Below are 18535 nucleotides of genomic sequence, written 5' to 3' on the forward strand. Positions count from 1 at the left end.
TCATGACTTTTAATGATGTTTTAGGATCAGAAACGATATGTCAGGTACGTGGCACGAGTCTTACCACAGGATAAGTGAACCATCATGAAAAGTACAAAGTACTACCAGTTATAATAATCCAATACTCAAACTTACTACCTACAAACCTGTATAACACACATTATCTACGTGTACACCTGTTTAAAATCGTACATTCACGTAATAAACAATCTTATTCAAAATTCAACTTATTTATACGTACAGGTGTATTTAACATTCAATCATAAACACTTAATTAGGTTGTTGCTAACATAAATATGTCAACAGTTACGCTCGCATTTAGCTTTAAAACGTGATCGAAATTTCACATAAAATTTGCATTTTTTATCAAAGCACCTAACAAAGTAAACAAACTTATTTACTAATATACGGATTGCAGGTGAGACCAATTATAATATTATTGTCCATTATATAATATGCTGTTAGACTAGTTTGTTATGTATAATATCTATAGTGGTGGACCACCATACAGTGTGTCATGTGGTTTATGTTAATATGTCTTCTCTCCGATGTGTTGTAGCACACAATGCAATAAATAACGAATGAATGAATGAATGAATGAATGAATGAATGAATGAATGAATTGATTAATTAATTATCAACCTTAAGAACTAGTAAAAAAATAGCATTCGGGGGATATGTCTTGCTTTTTTTGTGGGGTGGGAGGGGGATTCTAGAGGTACTTAAGTAGACAATATTTACTGTCCCGGGGATTATGTGTGAAAAGTAGGTCCTAATTTTGTTGATATGAAGTGACCTTCATTGACATCCTATCAATACCTACCAATAACACGTGTCTGTCCTGATTGCAGGGAAGCGTCCTTGGCAACTGACAATCGATACATCTGTATTATATCATTTCTATCTCATCCAATACAAATACCTCCCTCATCAAAGTGTCCCTATTTCTTACTCTGTAATTCAATTTACTTTCGTTTTTTTTTCAAATGTCCATGTTAGCTGGCATGGCGATATTATCGAGGTTTTTTTGTAAACAAAGTAGTCCCTCAAATCTGTTGTGTCTAATCACAAAGAGCGTTGCGGAAGAATAATCAACAATAACATCAACGAGGGTATATAAATAGCGCACTCGCACTGGCAGAGACACAGCCTGAAAAAAATTCAACGGATTTAAGCTAGCTCCGGTCAGACTTTAAAACTTTCAAGATGAGGGAAATCGTACACATGCAGGCCGGCCAGTGTGGCAACCAGATTGGTGCCAAGGTAAGATTCTCACCTGTATATACAGGTGTGCATATAGACAAATATATATCAAAATAATGTATTAACAGAAAAATGGGTGAATTCTTTACTAAGATCATTGTTTAACTTTGATAACCTTCATCGTTTCTGTGTTTACTTTAATGGGAGTAAACAGTGTCAGATGTCTTCTGTGCTAGGAAACACCGCCATTTGTAACAATTTTACATATAGTATGTAACGGAGTGTATAATATTTGTGAAAATTGTCCATTCTGTGTTCCAATGTCCAGTGTAGCAGCTTAATATTGGAGTTACAAAATAGGGTAGTACGCTTTAAGGGTAAGGAGTCGAGGAGAAATATTTCAGATGACAAGATCAGAGGATACACAAATATAACGACATATCCCTGTTAGACGCCACATGGGTATTTGATTCATATTTCAAAAGTCCTTTGTTAACGCGAAACTGTAATAACTCTACTTAGCAGCAGGTATGATTCGGGTTAGGAATGTTGATCATGTCTGTGTTCGGATAAAGGAAATTACTGTTAATGGAGTTCGGATAAATGAGGTTTATATTGACGGAGTCCGGATAAAGGAATTTATTGTTGACTAGACTCGGATAAGCAAACTGAACAGGTTCGGATAAAGAAACTTAACGTTGATTAGTTTTGAATTTGGAATGTTGCTATTGACTGAGGTCAGATAAGAAAGGTTGATATAAACTGAGTTCGGATTAGAAAGGTTGATATAAACTGAGTTCGGATAAGAAAGGTTGATATAAACTGAGTTCGGATAAGAAAGGTTGATATAAACTGAGTTCGGATAAGAAAGGTTGATATAAACTGAGTTCGGATTAGAAAGGTTGATATAAACTGAGTTCGGATTAGAAAGGCGAATGTTGACAAGTTCTGATTAGTAAGGATTATACTGCCGTATATGAGTCAGACATACCTAATTGCTATGACCTTGAGAGTTCTAGCCTCTTTAAGACTTTGATTCACAGTAAATTCCGACAACTTTTAATTGTGTATACATATGAAGGTCAAATTTCGACATGTCATTATTTACCGTGAGAAACCTGTAAATTACCAAGTTATTCACATTTGTCCTTTTAAAAGATTATAGTGTCACCCGTGTCTCCTTGAACATGTCATTGAGTGTGAGATTTCCATTTAACTTGAGAATGCTGATGTCCGCGGTGGTCCCAATTTTAACTCCAGCATGTTAAATTACCGGTAACTAGGCCACGGATCAACTATCTCCAACATTATCAAAATCTTTTACGTCTCCAACTATAACATCGTGTACATTGGAAAGTTTGCAAATAGGAATCTTTTGATTTCGATTTAATATTTTTTTGAAAATTAAGATAAAACTTTAAAATTTTAGATATATTAAAAATCAGAAGTATATATTAAACGTATATATCTGAATTTTATTCAGATATGAGAAGGTAAACGATAAAAATCAGAAAGTAATGACAAGTTTGAACAAGAATTGAGGCGCAGTAATACGCCACACCAACATGGCATTACTCATTTAAACCTTGTTGATCGTAAATGTACACTCGAGTAAAAGCCATTCTGTAAGGGGATTGTTAGGAACAGTAGCGCCTTCACATCGTTATAGTCGTAAATCACTGACCCATGCACTGATGTTAGTACGGACATTTAAATTCCCTGACAGAGAAAATTAAAAGCCGTCAGTTTGTGAAAATATGTGCCCTTTAAACTTTTATATAGTATGACGACTCCTTCATAACATAGATTGTTTACACGTAACTAGGGACGAGAATTCTACACCGAACCCGTCATCATAGACACATTCTCGTGTCTTATGTCATACCGAACATAGATTGTTTACACGTAACTAGGGACGAGAATTCTACACCGAACCCTTCATCATAGACACATTATCGTGTCTTATATCATACAGAACATAGATTGTTTACGCGTAACTAGGGACGAGAATTCTACACCGAACCCTTCATCATAGACACATTATCGTGTCTTATATCATACATAGCATAGATTGTTTACGCGTAACTAGGGACGAGAATTCTACACCGAACCCTTCATCATAGACACATTATCGTGTCTTATTTCATACAGAACATAGATTGTTTACACGTAACTAGGGACGAGAATTCTACACCGAACCCGTCATCATAGACACATTATCGTGTCTTATGTCATACATAGCATAGATTGTTTACGCGTAACTAGGGACGAGAATTCTACACCGAACCCTTCATCATAGACACATTATCGTGTCTTATTTCATACATGACATAGATTGTTTACACGTAACTAGGGACGAGAATTCTACACCGAACCCGTCATCAAAGACACATTATCGTGTCTTATTTCATACATGACATAGATTGTTTACACGTAACTAGGGACGAGAATTCTACACCCAATCCGTCATCATAGACACATTCTGGTGTCTTATGTCATACATGACATAGATTGTTTACACGTAACTAGGGACGAGAATTCTACACCGAACCCGTCATCATAGACACATTATCGTGTCTTATCTCATACATAGCATAGATTGTTTACGCGTAACTAGGGACGAGAATTCTACACCGAACCCTTCATCATAGACACATTATCGTGTCTTATTTCATACATGACATAGATTGTTTACACGTAACTAGGGACGAGAATTCTACACCGAACCCGTCATCATAGACACATTATCGTGTCTTATTTCATACATGACATAGATTGTTTACACGTAACTAGGGACGAGAATTCTACACCCAATCCGTCATCATAGACACATTCTGGTGTCTTATGTCATACATGACATAGATTGTTTACACGTAACTAGGGACGAGAATTCTACACCGAACCCGTCATCATAGACACATTATCGTGTCTTCTGTCATACATAGCATAGATTGTTTACGCGTAACTAGGGACGAGAATTCTACACCGAACCCTTCATCATAGACACATTATCGTGTCTTATTTCATACATGACATAGATTGTTTACACGTAACTAGGGACGAGAATTCTACACCGAACCCGTCATCATAGACACATTATCGTGTCTTATTTCATACATGACATAGATTGTTTACACGTAACTAGGGACGAGAATTCTACACCCAATCCGTCATCATAGACACATTCTGGTGTCTTATGTCATACATGACATAGATTGTTTACACGTAACTAGGGACGAGAATTCTACACCGAACCCGTCATCATAGACACATTATCGTGTCTTATGTCATACATAGCATAGATTGTTTACGCGTAACTAGGGACGAGAATTCTACACCGAACCCTTCATCATAGACACATTATCGTGTCTTATTTCATACATGACATAGATTGTTTACACGTAACTAGGGACGAGAATTCTACACCGAACCCGTCATCATAGACACATTATCGTGTCTTATATCATACATGACATAGATTGTTAACACGTCACTAGGGACGAGAATTCTACACCGAACCCGTCATCATAGACACATTATCGTGTCTTATATTATATCATACAGAACGCATCCATGTTGAATATCTCAAATATTTGAAACATTGACTCTAAAATTTGATGACTATACACATTCTTGTTAAAAAGTTAAAAGTGCATAATTGATTAATTAATTAATTTTATATAATTAAATTGATCAATAAACAACAGGTGCGTATTCAGAAATAGAAGTACTCAGAAATTAAAACTAAACCTTTTCTTTTGCAATACTTGCCGATAGGTCCTCCAGCTGTTGAAAATGTGTTCTTTACCTTTTCTTTAAATAATATATTTCATTTCCAATATGTACGCGTTATAAGTCTAATACAGCTTCCTCAGCTTTATTCTTTAGCTTCAACGTTCAGTGACGTAGCTGTGACTTAGTAATTAACGTCCTCTACAATTAAGTGCTAATCGACTTTTTGGCTATAAGTAAATCGTGTTATTGAAAGGTACTGTACGCGTATTTGTCTTTTGTAAAATCTTTTCTGACCGTAAGCACACGTGTCCTTATTCTGTCTGTGTGGCGATATAATTCTCAATTAATTTATTACTCTGAGTTTGATTAAAATTTTCTGACATATTTGTCATATTGTCCATTTCAGTTCTGGGAAGTTATTTCCGACGAGCACGGAATTGACCCCACCGGTACATACCACGGAGATTCTGACCTTCAGTTAGAGAGGATCAACGTGTACTACAATGAAGCCACAGGTAAGGAAAGTTAAATAATCATACCTTTAATTACAAACTGAAACAACACCAGATCACTCTAATTGGGAATTGGTGTCCAGATAAAGCAATGCACAATGGCATTAACTTAACTCCAAGTAAACTGCGCGAAACATTTTGATATGAAACAAACAGGATATTCATTATTCGATTTCAAATGAATACAAACTTCTTCTTCAGAACCAGAATGGTGCATGAAACATACATCGTATCATTTTTATATATATGTATTTATAACTACTCTGCAGGAGGCAAATACGTTCCCCGAGCTGTCTTGGTTGATCTGGAGCCCGGAACCATGGACTCTGTCAGGTCTGGTCCTTTCGGACAGATCTTCCGACCAGACAACTTTGTGTTCGGACAGAGCGGTGCTGGAAACAACTGGGCTAAGGGACATTACACAGAAGGTGCTGAGCTTGTAGACTCTGTTCTTGATGTTGTTCGTAAAGAATCTGAAAGCTGTGATTGTCTTCAGGGATTCCAGCTTACACATTCTCTTGGCGGTGGTACCGGCTCTGGAATGGGAACACTCCTCATCTCCAAAATCCGTGAAGAATACCCCGACAGGATCATGAACACCTTCTCAGTTGTCCCATCACCCAAGGTAGGCATATATATATTCGAGAATAATGATGACGTGTGCAAATATTGCATAAACATACGAGAATGAACAAGTGTATGCTAAATTAACATTTCAAATGCAAATTTCATAGATTCATAAATCAATGTGCCATGAACTTCCTTGAAAACATATTGATGGTATTTCCTTTAAAACGGGAAATAACACTTCAAACTTTTGTATATTCAAGGTATCAGACACCGTTGTCGAGCCATACAACGCCACCCTCTCCGTCCACCAACTTGTTGAGAACACAGATGAGACCTACTGTATCGACAACGAGGCTCTTTACGACATCTGCTTCCGTACCCTCAAGCTGACCACACCCACATACGGTGACTTGAACCATCTCGTCTCCGCCACCATGTCCGGAGTCACCACCTGTCTCCGATTCCCTGGTCAACTGAACGCCGATCTCCGTAAATTGGCTGTCAACATGGTTCCCTTCCCCCGTCTCCATTTCTTCATGCCTGGTTTCGCTCCTCTTACATCTCGTGGTAGCCAGCAGTACAGGGCTCTTACCGTCCCAGAGCTGACCCAACAGATGTTCGACGCCAAGAACATGATGGCTGCCTGTGATCCACGTCACGGACGTTATCTGACCGTCGCCGCCATGTTCCGTGGACGTATGTCCATGAAGGAAGTTGACGAACAGATGTTGAACGTCCAGAACAAGAACAGCAGCTACTTCGTTGAATGGATCCCCAACAACGTGAAGACCGCTGTCTGTGACATCCCACCACGTGGTCTCAAGATGTCTGGTACCTTCGTTGGTAACAGCACCGCCATCCAGGAGCTCTTCAAGCGTGTCTCTGAGCAGTTCACCGCTATGTTCCGTCGTAAGGCTTTCTTGCATTGGTACACTGGTGAGGGTATGGACGAGATGGAGTTCACAGAGGCCGAATCCAACATGAACGACTTGGTGTCCGAGTACCAACAGTACCAGGATGCCACCGCCGAGGAGGAGGGAGAGTTCGAGGAGGAAGAAGGAGAAGAAGAGGCCTAAATCTAGTGAAAAAGGACGGTTTAAAGAACAGATTGCATCAAAATAACATCTAATTTATGCAAAATCCTCCAAAGTATTTACCTAAACGCCAACAATATCCTTCAGCGTTAACCAAATATCAAAATATATTGAGTGCCAACATGTCTATATTTTGAATTCTACGCAACTAAATTAAAATTTTGAACTAAATTGTGGTTTTGTTATTCAACTGATGACTCAGTAATGTAATCTATCATCACGTGTGGTTTTGGACTGGGCCTCGTGGTAAGATCCCATTTCTCAAGCTGAGTACATTTATGTTGCTATAAATAGCCATACTGGATTGCAAACGATAGACGGACGAAAGGGCTGAAGAAAAACAGATGAAAAATTAATTGGAAAAGTCTATCACATATCGGGTATACGCTTGGAATCACACTATACCATAAAAGTTTTCACACTAATTGTAACATAACACGATTATCTTGTGTTGATATCACATTCTGTATAATGACAATACACAATATAGGATAAAACCCAAATGCCTCGAATATATAACTACATCAAAATAGATTCCAGAATAAAATGCTATATCAAACGTCTCCTATAACTATATCGTGATAAAAGAGAGAGCAATTTCATCAACAACATGCACGCTGAAGATATATAATGTTGTATAATTGTGAGCTGTCCGTTTCTTTACTTCATTCAAGGTTTTTATGCATCATTTTAAAGGAAATTTCATAAACAATAAAACATGATCAAATTGAAAAAAAAACTTTAATAATAACTCCAAATAATGTAAAGAAGTTTCGAGCCAAACTTCCGGGAACCTTCGGTACCTCCCGTATACGACACAATAAATTGGTTCTCGCATCTGAACCGGAAATCAGATGTACTCCTGTCTTCATTGGTTAAAATTGTATTTTTCAATAAGCTTTTGGCAACAAATCTTTCAAACCATTTATGGATATGTGTGTTGAATTCAAATGAATAATTGAAGATTTTTTATTTGCTTTCATATTCAAGTGGAACGTTGAAAACAATTTTATCGGTCGAGACATTTTTATTTTAACTTGTCAGAACCTCTAGATCCGTGCTGCGACCTGCTCTTCTAGGCGATCACACTAAAATCCCGGATACAATAACGGATATGACATCTCCAACATCAAAACGAATGACGTAACAAAACAAATTCGAGGATAACATGTAGCATTAAAAGTATAAAAATTGCGGTATGAAATATAATTCGAGATATGAAATATAATTCGAGATATGAAATATAATTCGAGATATGAAATTAACATTCAATGTATGAAATTAACATTCGAGATATGAAATACAATTCGATATGAAATATAATTCGAGGTATGAAACAAAAATTAAGACATCAAATGACATGCTTGGTAGAAAATAGCATAAGCTTCCATTTCGTGAGAAATTGTCGAAGCTCGTATTGAATTTGCATGTTACGGCGGAAATGAGAAGATTTGTGGCATCACTCTCACATCCGATCCCCTATAACATTTTACAGAGATTGTCATTCACCTTAGTCATAAAGGATATAGTGACGTAACGACATATATTAGTTGTCATACGATATCATGGCGATATTGTTGTATATAAAAATGACAGGCTGTAAGACTGTAAATTTTCTTTGGTTTATCAGCTGGTGGTATATAAAATGTAAATGTAAAATAAAGATTGTTACAGACTATATGCGGTCTGATAATAGTCATTTTGGTCAAAATTTACATCACACGTGTAAAATGGGATACACAGTTTTAAATGATAGGTATAGAAAGCAAAGGTATAAAAACCAATAAGATTTTAACGAGGATTTCACATTGTGTTATGTGTTACGGATATGAAACGATACTCCTCACGGAAAAAAGCGACATCCGGGACTTTCTGTGTATATAAAACCACACCATAAAGAGAGATAGAAAAAACTTGGTTTAACTGAACTGTTATCCTAGATATAAAACTAGACATTGGGTATCAAATGAAATCTCTGTGCATTTCAAACCGACAAATTGTTTGGAAATGACATTAAACCACAAGTCGGTTACTGACCATCGAATGGTGCTCGGTAAATATAAATCAAATTATACAATATCGTGGTGCCATACCGATGTATGTTCTGGTTATCAAATGAAATCATTTTCATTTTCCGTTGTGATGTGCCATCCATTCCATTACAAGGTGAAATATACAACCTTAGGTTGACCACCTGTTAAGTGGTTCAGTGTATAGTGCAAGGGAGGTAACTAGGTCGATAAAACAGGCTGATATTTCACTTATTTTTGTGTACTGTATAGGCCCGACATACCTAGTGTATCGTATGGTACAGGGGAGGTAGCTAGGTCGAAAAAATACGCTGATATTTCATTTATCTCTGTTTACTGTATAGGCCTGACATACCTAGTGTATCGTATGGTACAGGGGAGGTAACTAGGTCGATAAAATAGGCTGATATTTCACTTATTTCTGTGTACTGTATGGGCCTGAAATACTTAGTGTATCGTATGGTACAAGGGAGGTAACTAGGTCGAAAAAATACGCTGATATTTCATTTATTTCTGTGTACTGTATAGGCCTGACATACCTAGTGTATCGTATGGTACAAGGGAGGTAACTAGGTTGATTAAATAGACTGATTGGGTATGAAATGCCTAGCGTACCGTATGGTCCTGATGTTCTCGGTATCTACATCGCTAAGCCATGTAAACAAATTTAATATAAAACTCATTTCGTTCTGTACTGAGTTCATAACAACACGAAGCATAGTACCGTAAATGACTCGGATCCGGAAACAAGTTAAAGTAACTTATAAAATTTCGTTTCCAAATTTAACAAAGAGTAAACGTTTATTTCACACACACATTTTTCTTCTTCTTCTTATTATTATTATAATGCCTTAAACATATCTTCTATATCGTCTTTTGTATTTTCTTAGATTAGACTGGCATCTGTGATATGTATATAAGTAGAAAGTTGCACAGGACGAGGCGGGGAAAAGTGAGGGCAAATACCCGGGTACCTACTACCCTCCCCCTCAACCCCCAACCCCTCCCCCACCCCCACCCCATACACACACACTCACGTACACACTAGTCTGTTGTCGATGACGCGACACACCTAAGTATTACTCACAATAAATCGGATCGATCAGACTACCATAAATTTACTTAACTGCTGCAATTAATGGAATAGTCGAAATACATAGCCTAGATATTGTTCTGTAATCCAACTTCTCCACACGGTGTTTCACTAGACTAAATATTGTTCTGTACTCCAACTTCTCCACACTGTGTTTCACTAGACTAAATATTGTTCTGTACTCCAACTTCTCCACACTGTGTTTCACTAGACTAAATATTGTTCTGTACTCCAACTTCTCCACACTGTGTTTCACTAGACTAAATATTGTTCTGTACTCCAACTTCTCCACACGGTGTTTCACTAGACTAAATATTGTTCTGTACTCCAACTTCTCCACACTGTGTTTCACTAGACTAAATATTGTTCTGTACTCCAACTTCTCCACACGGTGTTTCACTAGACTAAATATTGTTCTGTACTCCAACTTCTCCACACTATGTTTCACTAGACTAAATATTGTTCTGTACTCCAACTTCTCCACACTGTGTTTCACTAGACTAAATATTGTTCTGTACTCCAACTTCTCCACACACACACTAAATATTGTTCTGTACTCCAACTTCTCCACACTGTGTTTCACTAGACTAAATATTGTTCTGTACTCCAACTTCTCCACACTGTGTTTCACTAGACTAAATATTGTTCTGTACTCCAACTTCTCCACACTGTGTTTCACTAGACTAAATATTGTTCTGTACTCCAACTTCTCCACACTGTGTTTCACTAGACTAAATATTGTTCTGTACTCCAACTTCTCCACACGGTGTTTCACTAGACTAAATATTGTTCTGTACTCCAACTTCTCCACACGGTGTTTCACTAGACTAAATATTGTTCTGTACTCCAACTTCTCCACACGGTGTTTCACTAGACTAAATATTGTTCTGTACTCCAACTTCTCCACACTGTGTTTCACTAGACTAAATATTGTTCTGTACTCCAACTTCTCCACACTGTGTTTCACTAGACTAAATATTGTTCTGTACTCCAACTTCTCCACACTGTGTTTCACTAGACTAAATATTGTTCTGTACTCCAACTTCTCCACACGGTGTTTCACACACTCCAACTTCTCCACACTATGTTTCACTAGACTAAATATTGTTCTGTACTCCAACTTCTCCACACTGTGTTTCACTAGACTAAATATTGTTCTGTACTCCAACTTCTCCACACGGTGTTTCACTAGACTAAATATTGTTCTGTACTCCAACTTCTCCACACTGTGTTTCACTAGACTAAATATTGTTCTGTACTCCAACTTCTCCACACTGTGTTTCACTAGACTAAATATTGTTCTGTACTCCAACTTCTCCACACTGTGTTTCACTAGACTAAATATTGTTCTGTACTCCAACTTCTCCACACTGTGTTTCACTAGACTAAATATTGTTCTGTACTCCAACTTCTCCACACGGTGTTTCACTAGACTAAATATTGTTCTGTACTCCAACTTCTCCACACGGTGTTTCACTAGACTAAATATTGTTCTGTACTCCAACTTCTCCACACGGTGTTTCACTAGACTAAATATTGTTCTGTACTCCAACTTCTCCACACGGTGTTTCACTAGACTAAATATTGTTCTGTACTCCAACTTCTCCACACGGTGTTTCACTAGACTAAATATTGTTCTGTACTCCAACTTCTCCACACTGTGTTTCACTAGACTAAATATTGTTCTGTACTCCAACTTCTCCACACTGTGTTTCACTAGACTAAATATTGTTCTGTACTCCAACTTCTCCACACGGTGTTTCACTAGACTAAATATTGTTCTGTACTCCAACTTCTCCACACTGTGTTTCACTAGACTAAATATTGTTCTGTACTCCAACTTCTCCACACGGTGTTTCACTAGACTAAATATTGTTCTGTACTCCAACTTCTCCACACTATGTTTCACTAGACTAAATATTGTTCTGTACTCCAACTTCTCCACACTATGTTTCACTAGACTAAATATTGTTTTGTAGTCAAACTTCTCCACACTGTGCTTCACTAGACTAAATATTGTTTTGTAGTCAAACTTCTCCACATTATGCTTTACTAGGCTAAATACTGTTTTGCGTTATCAAGATAACTTTTGAGAAAGGGTTTTATTTAGATCGAAACTTCCTTTGTATGTGTGTTTTTGCTTTTGTTTTTTGTTTTTGTTTTGTCATTTCGTTATTGTTTGTTTTTTTCATATTTTTGAAATTATTAATGCAGTGCAAAATACACGTTATGTATATTTCATTTACACAGACATGAAATTATTTTCATTCAAAGACAAAGTATTTTTTTTGATTAAAAGCAAATGGAATCAACAGAGATTCAAATCTGAACAAATAGACTCCTTTTTTGATTTCAGAATATTTTATTGTCTTGGTGGTATTGACAATAGGAACAAATAGACTCCTTCACAATCAATGCATGGGCTATGGTTTCACTTTTAGTTTCACATTGAAAACAAAAGGGGATTGAGATCGGAGTTAGTTGTTAAAACGTGTTAATTCTAAATTGAAGCCATTGTAATGTTGTACTGATATTTGCCTCCATTTGTCTTTTTCAGATCAAATATTTCATTCCTTTTTTTACTCTCTTTCAGTAGATATAGAATGGGTTTGAAAAAGTAAATTTAATATCGGAATTTTTTTTTCCTTTTTATGTTTAAGAAACATTTCGAAATTAATTGGGACCTATGGACATCTATATGTAAGTCACGCATTTTGGTATCAAAACCATACTATTCACTTAAAAACGAATTACATACCCGTAACGACATACCGCCTACACACCAGTAACGACACACCTCCTACATACCCGTAACGACACGCCGCCTACATACCCGTAACGACACGCCGCCTACATACCCGTAACGACACGTCGCCTACACACCCGTAACGACACACCGCCTTCAGACCCGTAACGACACACCACTTACACACCCGTAACGACACGCCGCCTACATACCCGAAACGACACGCCGCCTACACACCCGTAACGACATACCTCCTATATACCCGTAACGACACACCGCCTACATACCCGTAACGACATACCTCCTACATACCCGTAACGACACACCGCCTACATGGCCCTAACGACACACCGTCTACATACCCGTAACGACACTAAGGTGCCAGTAATAATGTTTTGAAGGATGGAGATTTGTATAATCTACTATAATTACCCCCACCCGGAGTCCTCACCACGCTGAACTCATACCCGAAAGTATGAATTCTCGAGACTAGTACTGTAAGAGACAGAGCCCGGACAAGAAAGCGGGCGGACGGGAGGATGGTCGAACACAAACTTTAGTCCACCTTCCCAGTTCCCGATGGACGACTGAACAAATACAACAACAAAACAAAAACAACACACATACATTCATCACGCCAGAGGCCTTTTTATTGACGTATGCAGTCGAGTCAATGTAAGCACCTGTTCAGCAATCGAGCAATAAAAAGTGGCATTGCATTATATAGGTGAATTAAATGCCACTAAAAGGAGAGGTACCGTGCGAAGTTTGTATATCGGGTGTTGTACAGTGAAAACAGTCCCATTATTTGCGGCAGGTATCAGGTATGATACTAAGTACATGGACCACATTTTTCATGAATCACGTGTATATAAGCGATACGGTTCACTCAGCTCTCTAGCATCCTAATGATGAAAATGATATTACTACGCGAACTGGCATCAATGACGAAATTTACGAGAATTGAGTTTTTCACATTATTTGGAACTATTATTTTACTGCTGATTTCGCTCACAAATATACATTTTTAATACAAGACGAAATTTTATTTTTATTGTTCTAATTATGATCGTAAATTGTTGCAAATAGTCCATTTTATCTCTCTCAGCCAATAGAATCTCGCGGAAGAGTAAACTCTAATATATACGAGAAAAATATCGAAAGTTTCAAAGGAAGGCATTGAGTGGAGACAGTCAGGGTGTGAATCTGGTGATCTAGCTAGTTTTCAATTTGACCAGTATGAGGGAAATTGTGCACGTGCAGGCCGGACAGTGTGGTAACCAAATCGGTGCCAAGGTAATCGATTAGGGCATACTGATATTTACGATTTAAAATCACTTTCAAATTAACTTATTTATATTTTCACTGAAATATGTGATAACTTAGTACGAATGCACAGCTGATATATACGATTGGTATTGTAAACACATTTTGTCTGTTTAAACCGATGTGATGCCTTAGATATTCAAACAAGAGGACACAACGGTGCCACGGTTGCACACGTGTGTCTCCAGTTTTCACCAAGTGTATGCGTGTCCAACATATCGGAACGAATTTGAATAGGTCAGAAATGTTATAGGATTTTTTTTACATGAAATCTCGATTCATTTAGTTCTAGATATAGGTTGTGTGTTGATCCAAGCAATAAACACGCATGGACATCTGCTGAACAACAGTAGAGAGTCTAACGTGTAAGGAAGGCGAACCCAAAATTTGAGTTCACCTAAGTATAAATCGTCACTAAGAAAAATTAAATGTCGAATGGTGTTGTTTTTTGTCGTTTTTATAAGTTATCAGGATTTGGAGATGGTTGCTAGGACACGTACACTGTATACATGACATATTCTCTGTGTTAGATACACGAATCTATAATTCATGATGTATTTTTGCCGAAAATCAATAATCTGACTCATACATGGAGTCTACATGACGTAATGCTGCGTGTACCGAGAGCAGATATCAATCAGCTTAGGATTATAGTTCACACATAAATGTTACATGCCAGTAGATCGTGTTAAAGCTAACGATATTTGGTAATTAAAGTGTTGTTTTTGTCTTTTAAAAAATCCGGGTAAGCCGGCGCGAAGTCGTCAGTGATTCGTATTTAACACGAGGTCAATGGACATGCGCAGATGTTGTCTTGGTGTGGCGAACTTCTTATGCAAATTAGTTGTGCGATCGATAAACATGGCAAGGCCACCTGTTGAGGGCCCAGGCTCCTGTAATTTAAAGTAGATTTGCCTGGAACTAGAGTTTGAAACATTTATACAAAACACATTCATTATAATTGTTAGTTGTAATATGTATTTAGTATCACTTTTACCTCAATATTCATAATGTAATGTACAGGACTTGAAAATGTGAATACATTTATACTTAATATTTTGAAAATGAAATGGAATACAAGTGGGGGAAACGCTTCAAGTAACTTGCAATCAACTGGAAAATACCTTTTCCTTTTTCTTTTGTGACGAAATACAAAACTGATTAAAGTACCAATTTTAAGATTAATTGATAATAACTTGCCAACCTTCTTATAGCCAGGTAATATATATACTGCAGAATGCATTTTAGTGATGTAGTCTTGTGCATTTTCGTTTTGAGCATTTTTTATGTAAATTTCAGTTCTGGGAGGTTATTTCTGATGAACACGGAATTGACCCCACCGGTACATACCACGGAGATTCTGACCTTCAGTTAGAGAGGATCAACGTGTACTACAATGAAGCCACAGGTAACATTTGTACCATTGCTGTATGTACACGGGAAAAATACTCCCATTTTAAAGTTATACAAATTTTTTATTAAAAGTATTTGAAAGTGAAATCAGCAAAAATAGGAAGTGTAATTTATGTTATTGATTTGATCAGAATAAACCATTGACAATTGTTTATTTTTACGGGTTGTATTTGTACATTATCATGGCAAAATATTTCTGAATGTGCTTTTCAAATTTTTAGTTGTGTTTATCAGAACAGGAGATGAGGAGAAAATTTGGAAAATAATAGGGAAAAAATAGTTTTCTTTGAAATTAAAGTTAAGGTTATATTAAAATGTACATAATTTTACTAATTCAGAATTCTGTATAAGACAATGAAAACACCCTTTCTACACTCTGCTATTATGCAATATAAAATTCCTTATTTAGCTGCTATCTGAGAATAATTGGCAACATGCTGACCTCCTGGTGACCTATTTTATTTCCACCAGATTTAACACATTCTTAGAACTGACCACTTGACCCAAACTAACGCTCGGAAATCTGCTTGTTAGATTCAGTAAAACTTTGTCGGCTAATTAAAATCTGTTTCACGGTGCTGAAAAAAATACAGTATTTTTTAGTCCAGTAAAAGCTGTGTCAATTCTGCATGTTTGGGTTTTCTTCAAAATCAGTAGTGGACAGTAAAGCACAACATATTTCTAACATATTCATTTCATTACAGGAGGCAAATATGTTCCCCGAGCTGTCTTGGTTGATCTGGAGCCAGGAACCATGGATTCTGTCAGATCTGGTCCTTTTGGACAAGTTTTTAGACCAGACAACTTTGTGTTCGGACAGAGTGGTGCTGGAAACAATTGGGCTAAGGGACATTACACAGAAGGTGCTGAGCTCGTAGACTCTGTTCTTGATGTTGTGCGAAAGGAATCAGAAAGTTGTGATTGTCTTCAGGGATTCCAGCTTACACATTCTCTTGGTGGTGGTACCGGCTCTGGAATGGGAACACTCCTTATCTCTAAAGTCCGTGAAGAATACCCCGACAGAATCATGAACACATTCTCCGTAGTACCATCACCTAAGGTACTAATTTGAAGTTTATGATATCACTTCCCCTAGTGGAAAACCCGGTCTATTTTTGGGTTGTAGAATTTGTCGTGGATGGGTTTGGGAATGGAGAGGGGAAACTGTTTTAGGCTGCTCTAAGTCTAATACGCTTTCATTTGAACACAAGTCTTGCTAAAGTTTACATTCCATTATTAACAATGAGATTTTTTTTTTGATCATGAAGTGAAGATGAACATATGGTTATTTGGTGGCATTGTATGAATATTTATCATCATTTTGGACTTGGAAATGTACGTTTTTACTTAGATATTGTAAATATACTCTTCTACAACATTGGAACCTAATTTTACGTCATTATTATCCGATGATCTACTGCTGACATTATAGCATCGCCTGGGTTTTTTTTTACCTAGTTTCCAATAGCAGTTGTAAGCATTTTTATCTATCGGTAGTTTGCATGTTTTCTGTTGGGTTTGTGACCACACATTTTCTGATATAATACATGTCTTTATATGATATATATATATAATATAGAACTAAATAGAAAGTCAATGCAGTGAATTTCCACCTTGATCACAAGATTTACTAAAAGATGTAAATGAGCCATTTTATACCAAGTTTAAAACCCTTAACCTTGTAGGTTTCAGTATCTATGTATAAATACATTGTTAAAGGTCCATTTTCTATACTTTGTAAATATTGCTAACTGGAACTCCTACAGATGTGGATGCCTTGATTACTGCCCGATACCTCTATGGAATTGGTATCAGTGTAGGCTTTATGTTGATAATTTGATACAGTCATTTTGCATTTCCAAAGATATTTATAAAAAAATTATTTTATTTTCCAGGTATCAGACACTGTGGTTGAACCATACAATGCCACTCTCTCAGTCCACCAACTTGTAGAGAACACAGATGAGACCTACTGTATCGACAACGAGGCTCTCTACGACATCTGCTTCCGTACTCTCAAACTAACCACACCCACGTACGGTGACTTGAACCACCTAGTGTCTGCCACCATGTCCGGAGTCACCACCTGTCTCCGATTCCCTGGTCAACTGAACGCCGATCTCCGTAAATTGGCTGTCAACATGGTTCCCTTCCCCCGTCTCCATTTCTTCATGCCTGGTTTCGCTCCTCTTACATCTCGTGGTAGCCAGCAGTACAGGGCTCTTACCGTCCCAGAACTGACCCAACAGATGTTCGATGCCAAGAACATGATGGCTGCCTGTGATCCTCGTCATGGACGTTATCTGACCGTCGCCGCCATGTTCCGTGGACGTATGTCCATGAAGGAAGTTGATGAACAGATGTTGAACGTCCAGAACAAGAACAGCAGCTACTTCGTTGAATGGATTCCCAACAACGTGAAGACCGCTGTCTGTGACATCCCACCACGTGGTCTCAAAATGTCTGGTACCTTCGTTGGTAACAGCACCGCTATCCAGGAGCTCTTCAAGCGTATCTCCGAGCAATTCACCGCTATGTTCCGTCGTAAGGCTTTCTTGCATTGGTACACTGGTGAGGGTATGGACGAGATGGAGTTCACAGAGGCTGAATCCAACATGAACGACTTGGTGTCCGAGTACCAACAGTACCAGGATGCCACCGCCGAGGAGGAGGGAGAGTTCGATGAAGATGAAGAAGAGGAAGATGTTGCATAAGAATAGAGATATTCTGAAAAAAGGCATATGGACCAAATTGTTACCTCAGTGATAATGACATCATCATCCTGTCATGTTTAATAAAGCAACACGCAATAA

General features: G+C 37.6%; 2 protein-coding genes across 2 annotated transcripts; both read left to right on the plus strand.

Moving 5' to 3' along the window:
* Window positions 1-1183: 1183 nt before the first annotated feature.
* Window positions 1184-7285, plus strand: LOC132552065 (tubulin beta chain-like). Its single transcript, XM_060216206.1, has 4 exons — window positions 1184-1263; window positions 5345-5453; window positions 5720-6075; window positions 6281-7285. The coding sequence occupies exons 1-4, from the start codon at window positions 1207-1209 to the stop codon at window positions 7094-7096; spliced, it is 1338 nt and encodes a 445-aa protein (XP_060072189.1). The 5' UTR covers window positions 1184-1206; the 3' UTR covers window positions 7097-7285.
* A 6874-nt stretch (window positions 7286-14159) lies between these two features.
* On the plus strand, window positions 14160-18535 carry LOC132552060 (tubulin beta-4B chain-like). Its single transcript, XM_060216200.1, has 4 exons — window positions 14160-14279; window positions 15609-15717; window positions 16427-16782; window positions 17618-18535. The coding sequence occupies exons 1-4, from the start codon at window positions 14223-14225 to the stop codon at window positions 18434-18436; spliced, it is 1341 nt and encodes a 446-aa protein (XP_060072183.1). The 5' UTR covers window positions 14160-14222; the 3' UTR covers window positions 18437-18535.

The sequence above is a fragment of the Ylistrum balloti genome, unplaced genomic scaffold, assembly GCF_031769215.1.
Source record: "Ylistrum balloti isolate Yb309-2 unplaced genomic scaffold, AGI_CSIRO_Ybal_v1 Utg370234, whole genome shotgun sequence".
NCBI classification, from domain to species: Eukaryota; Metazoa; Mollusca; class Bivalvia; order Pectinida; family Pectinidae; genus Ylistrum; species Ylistrum balloti.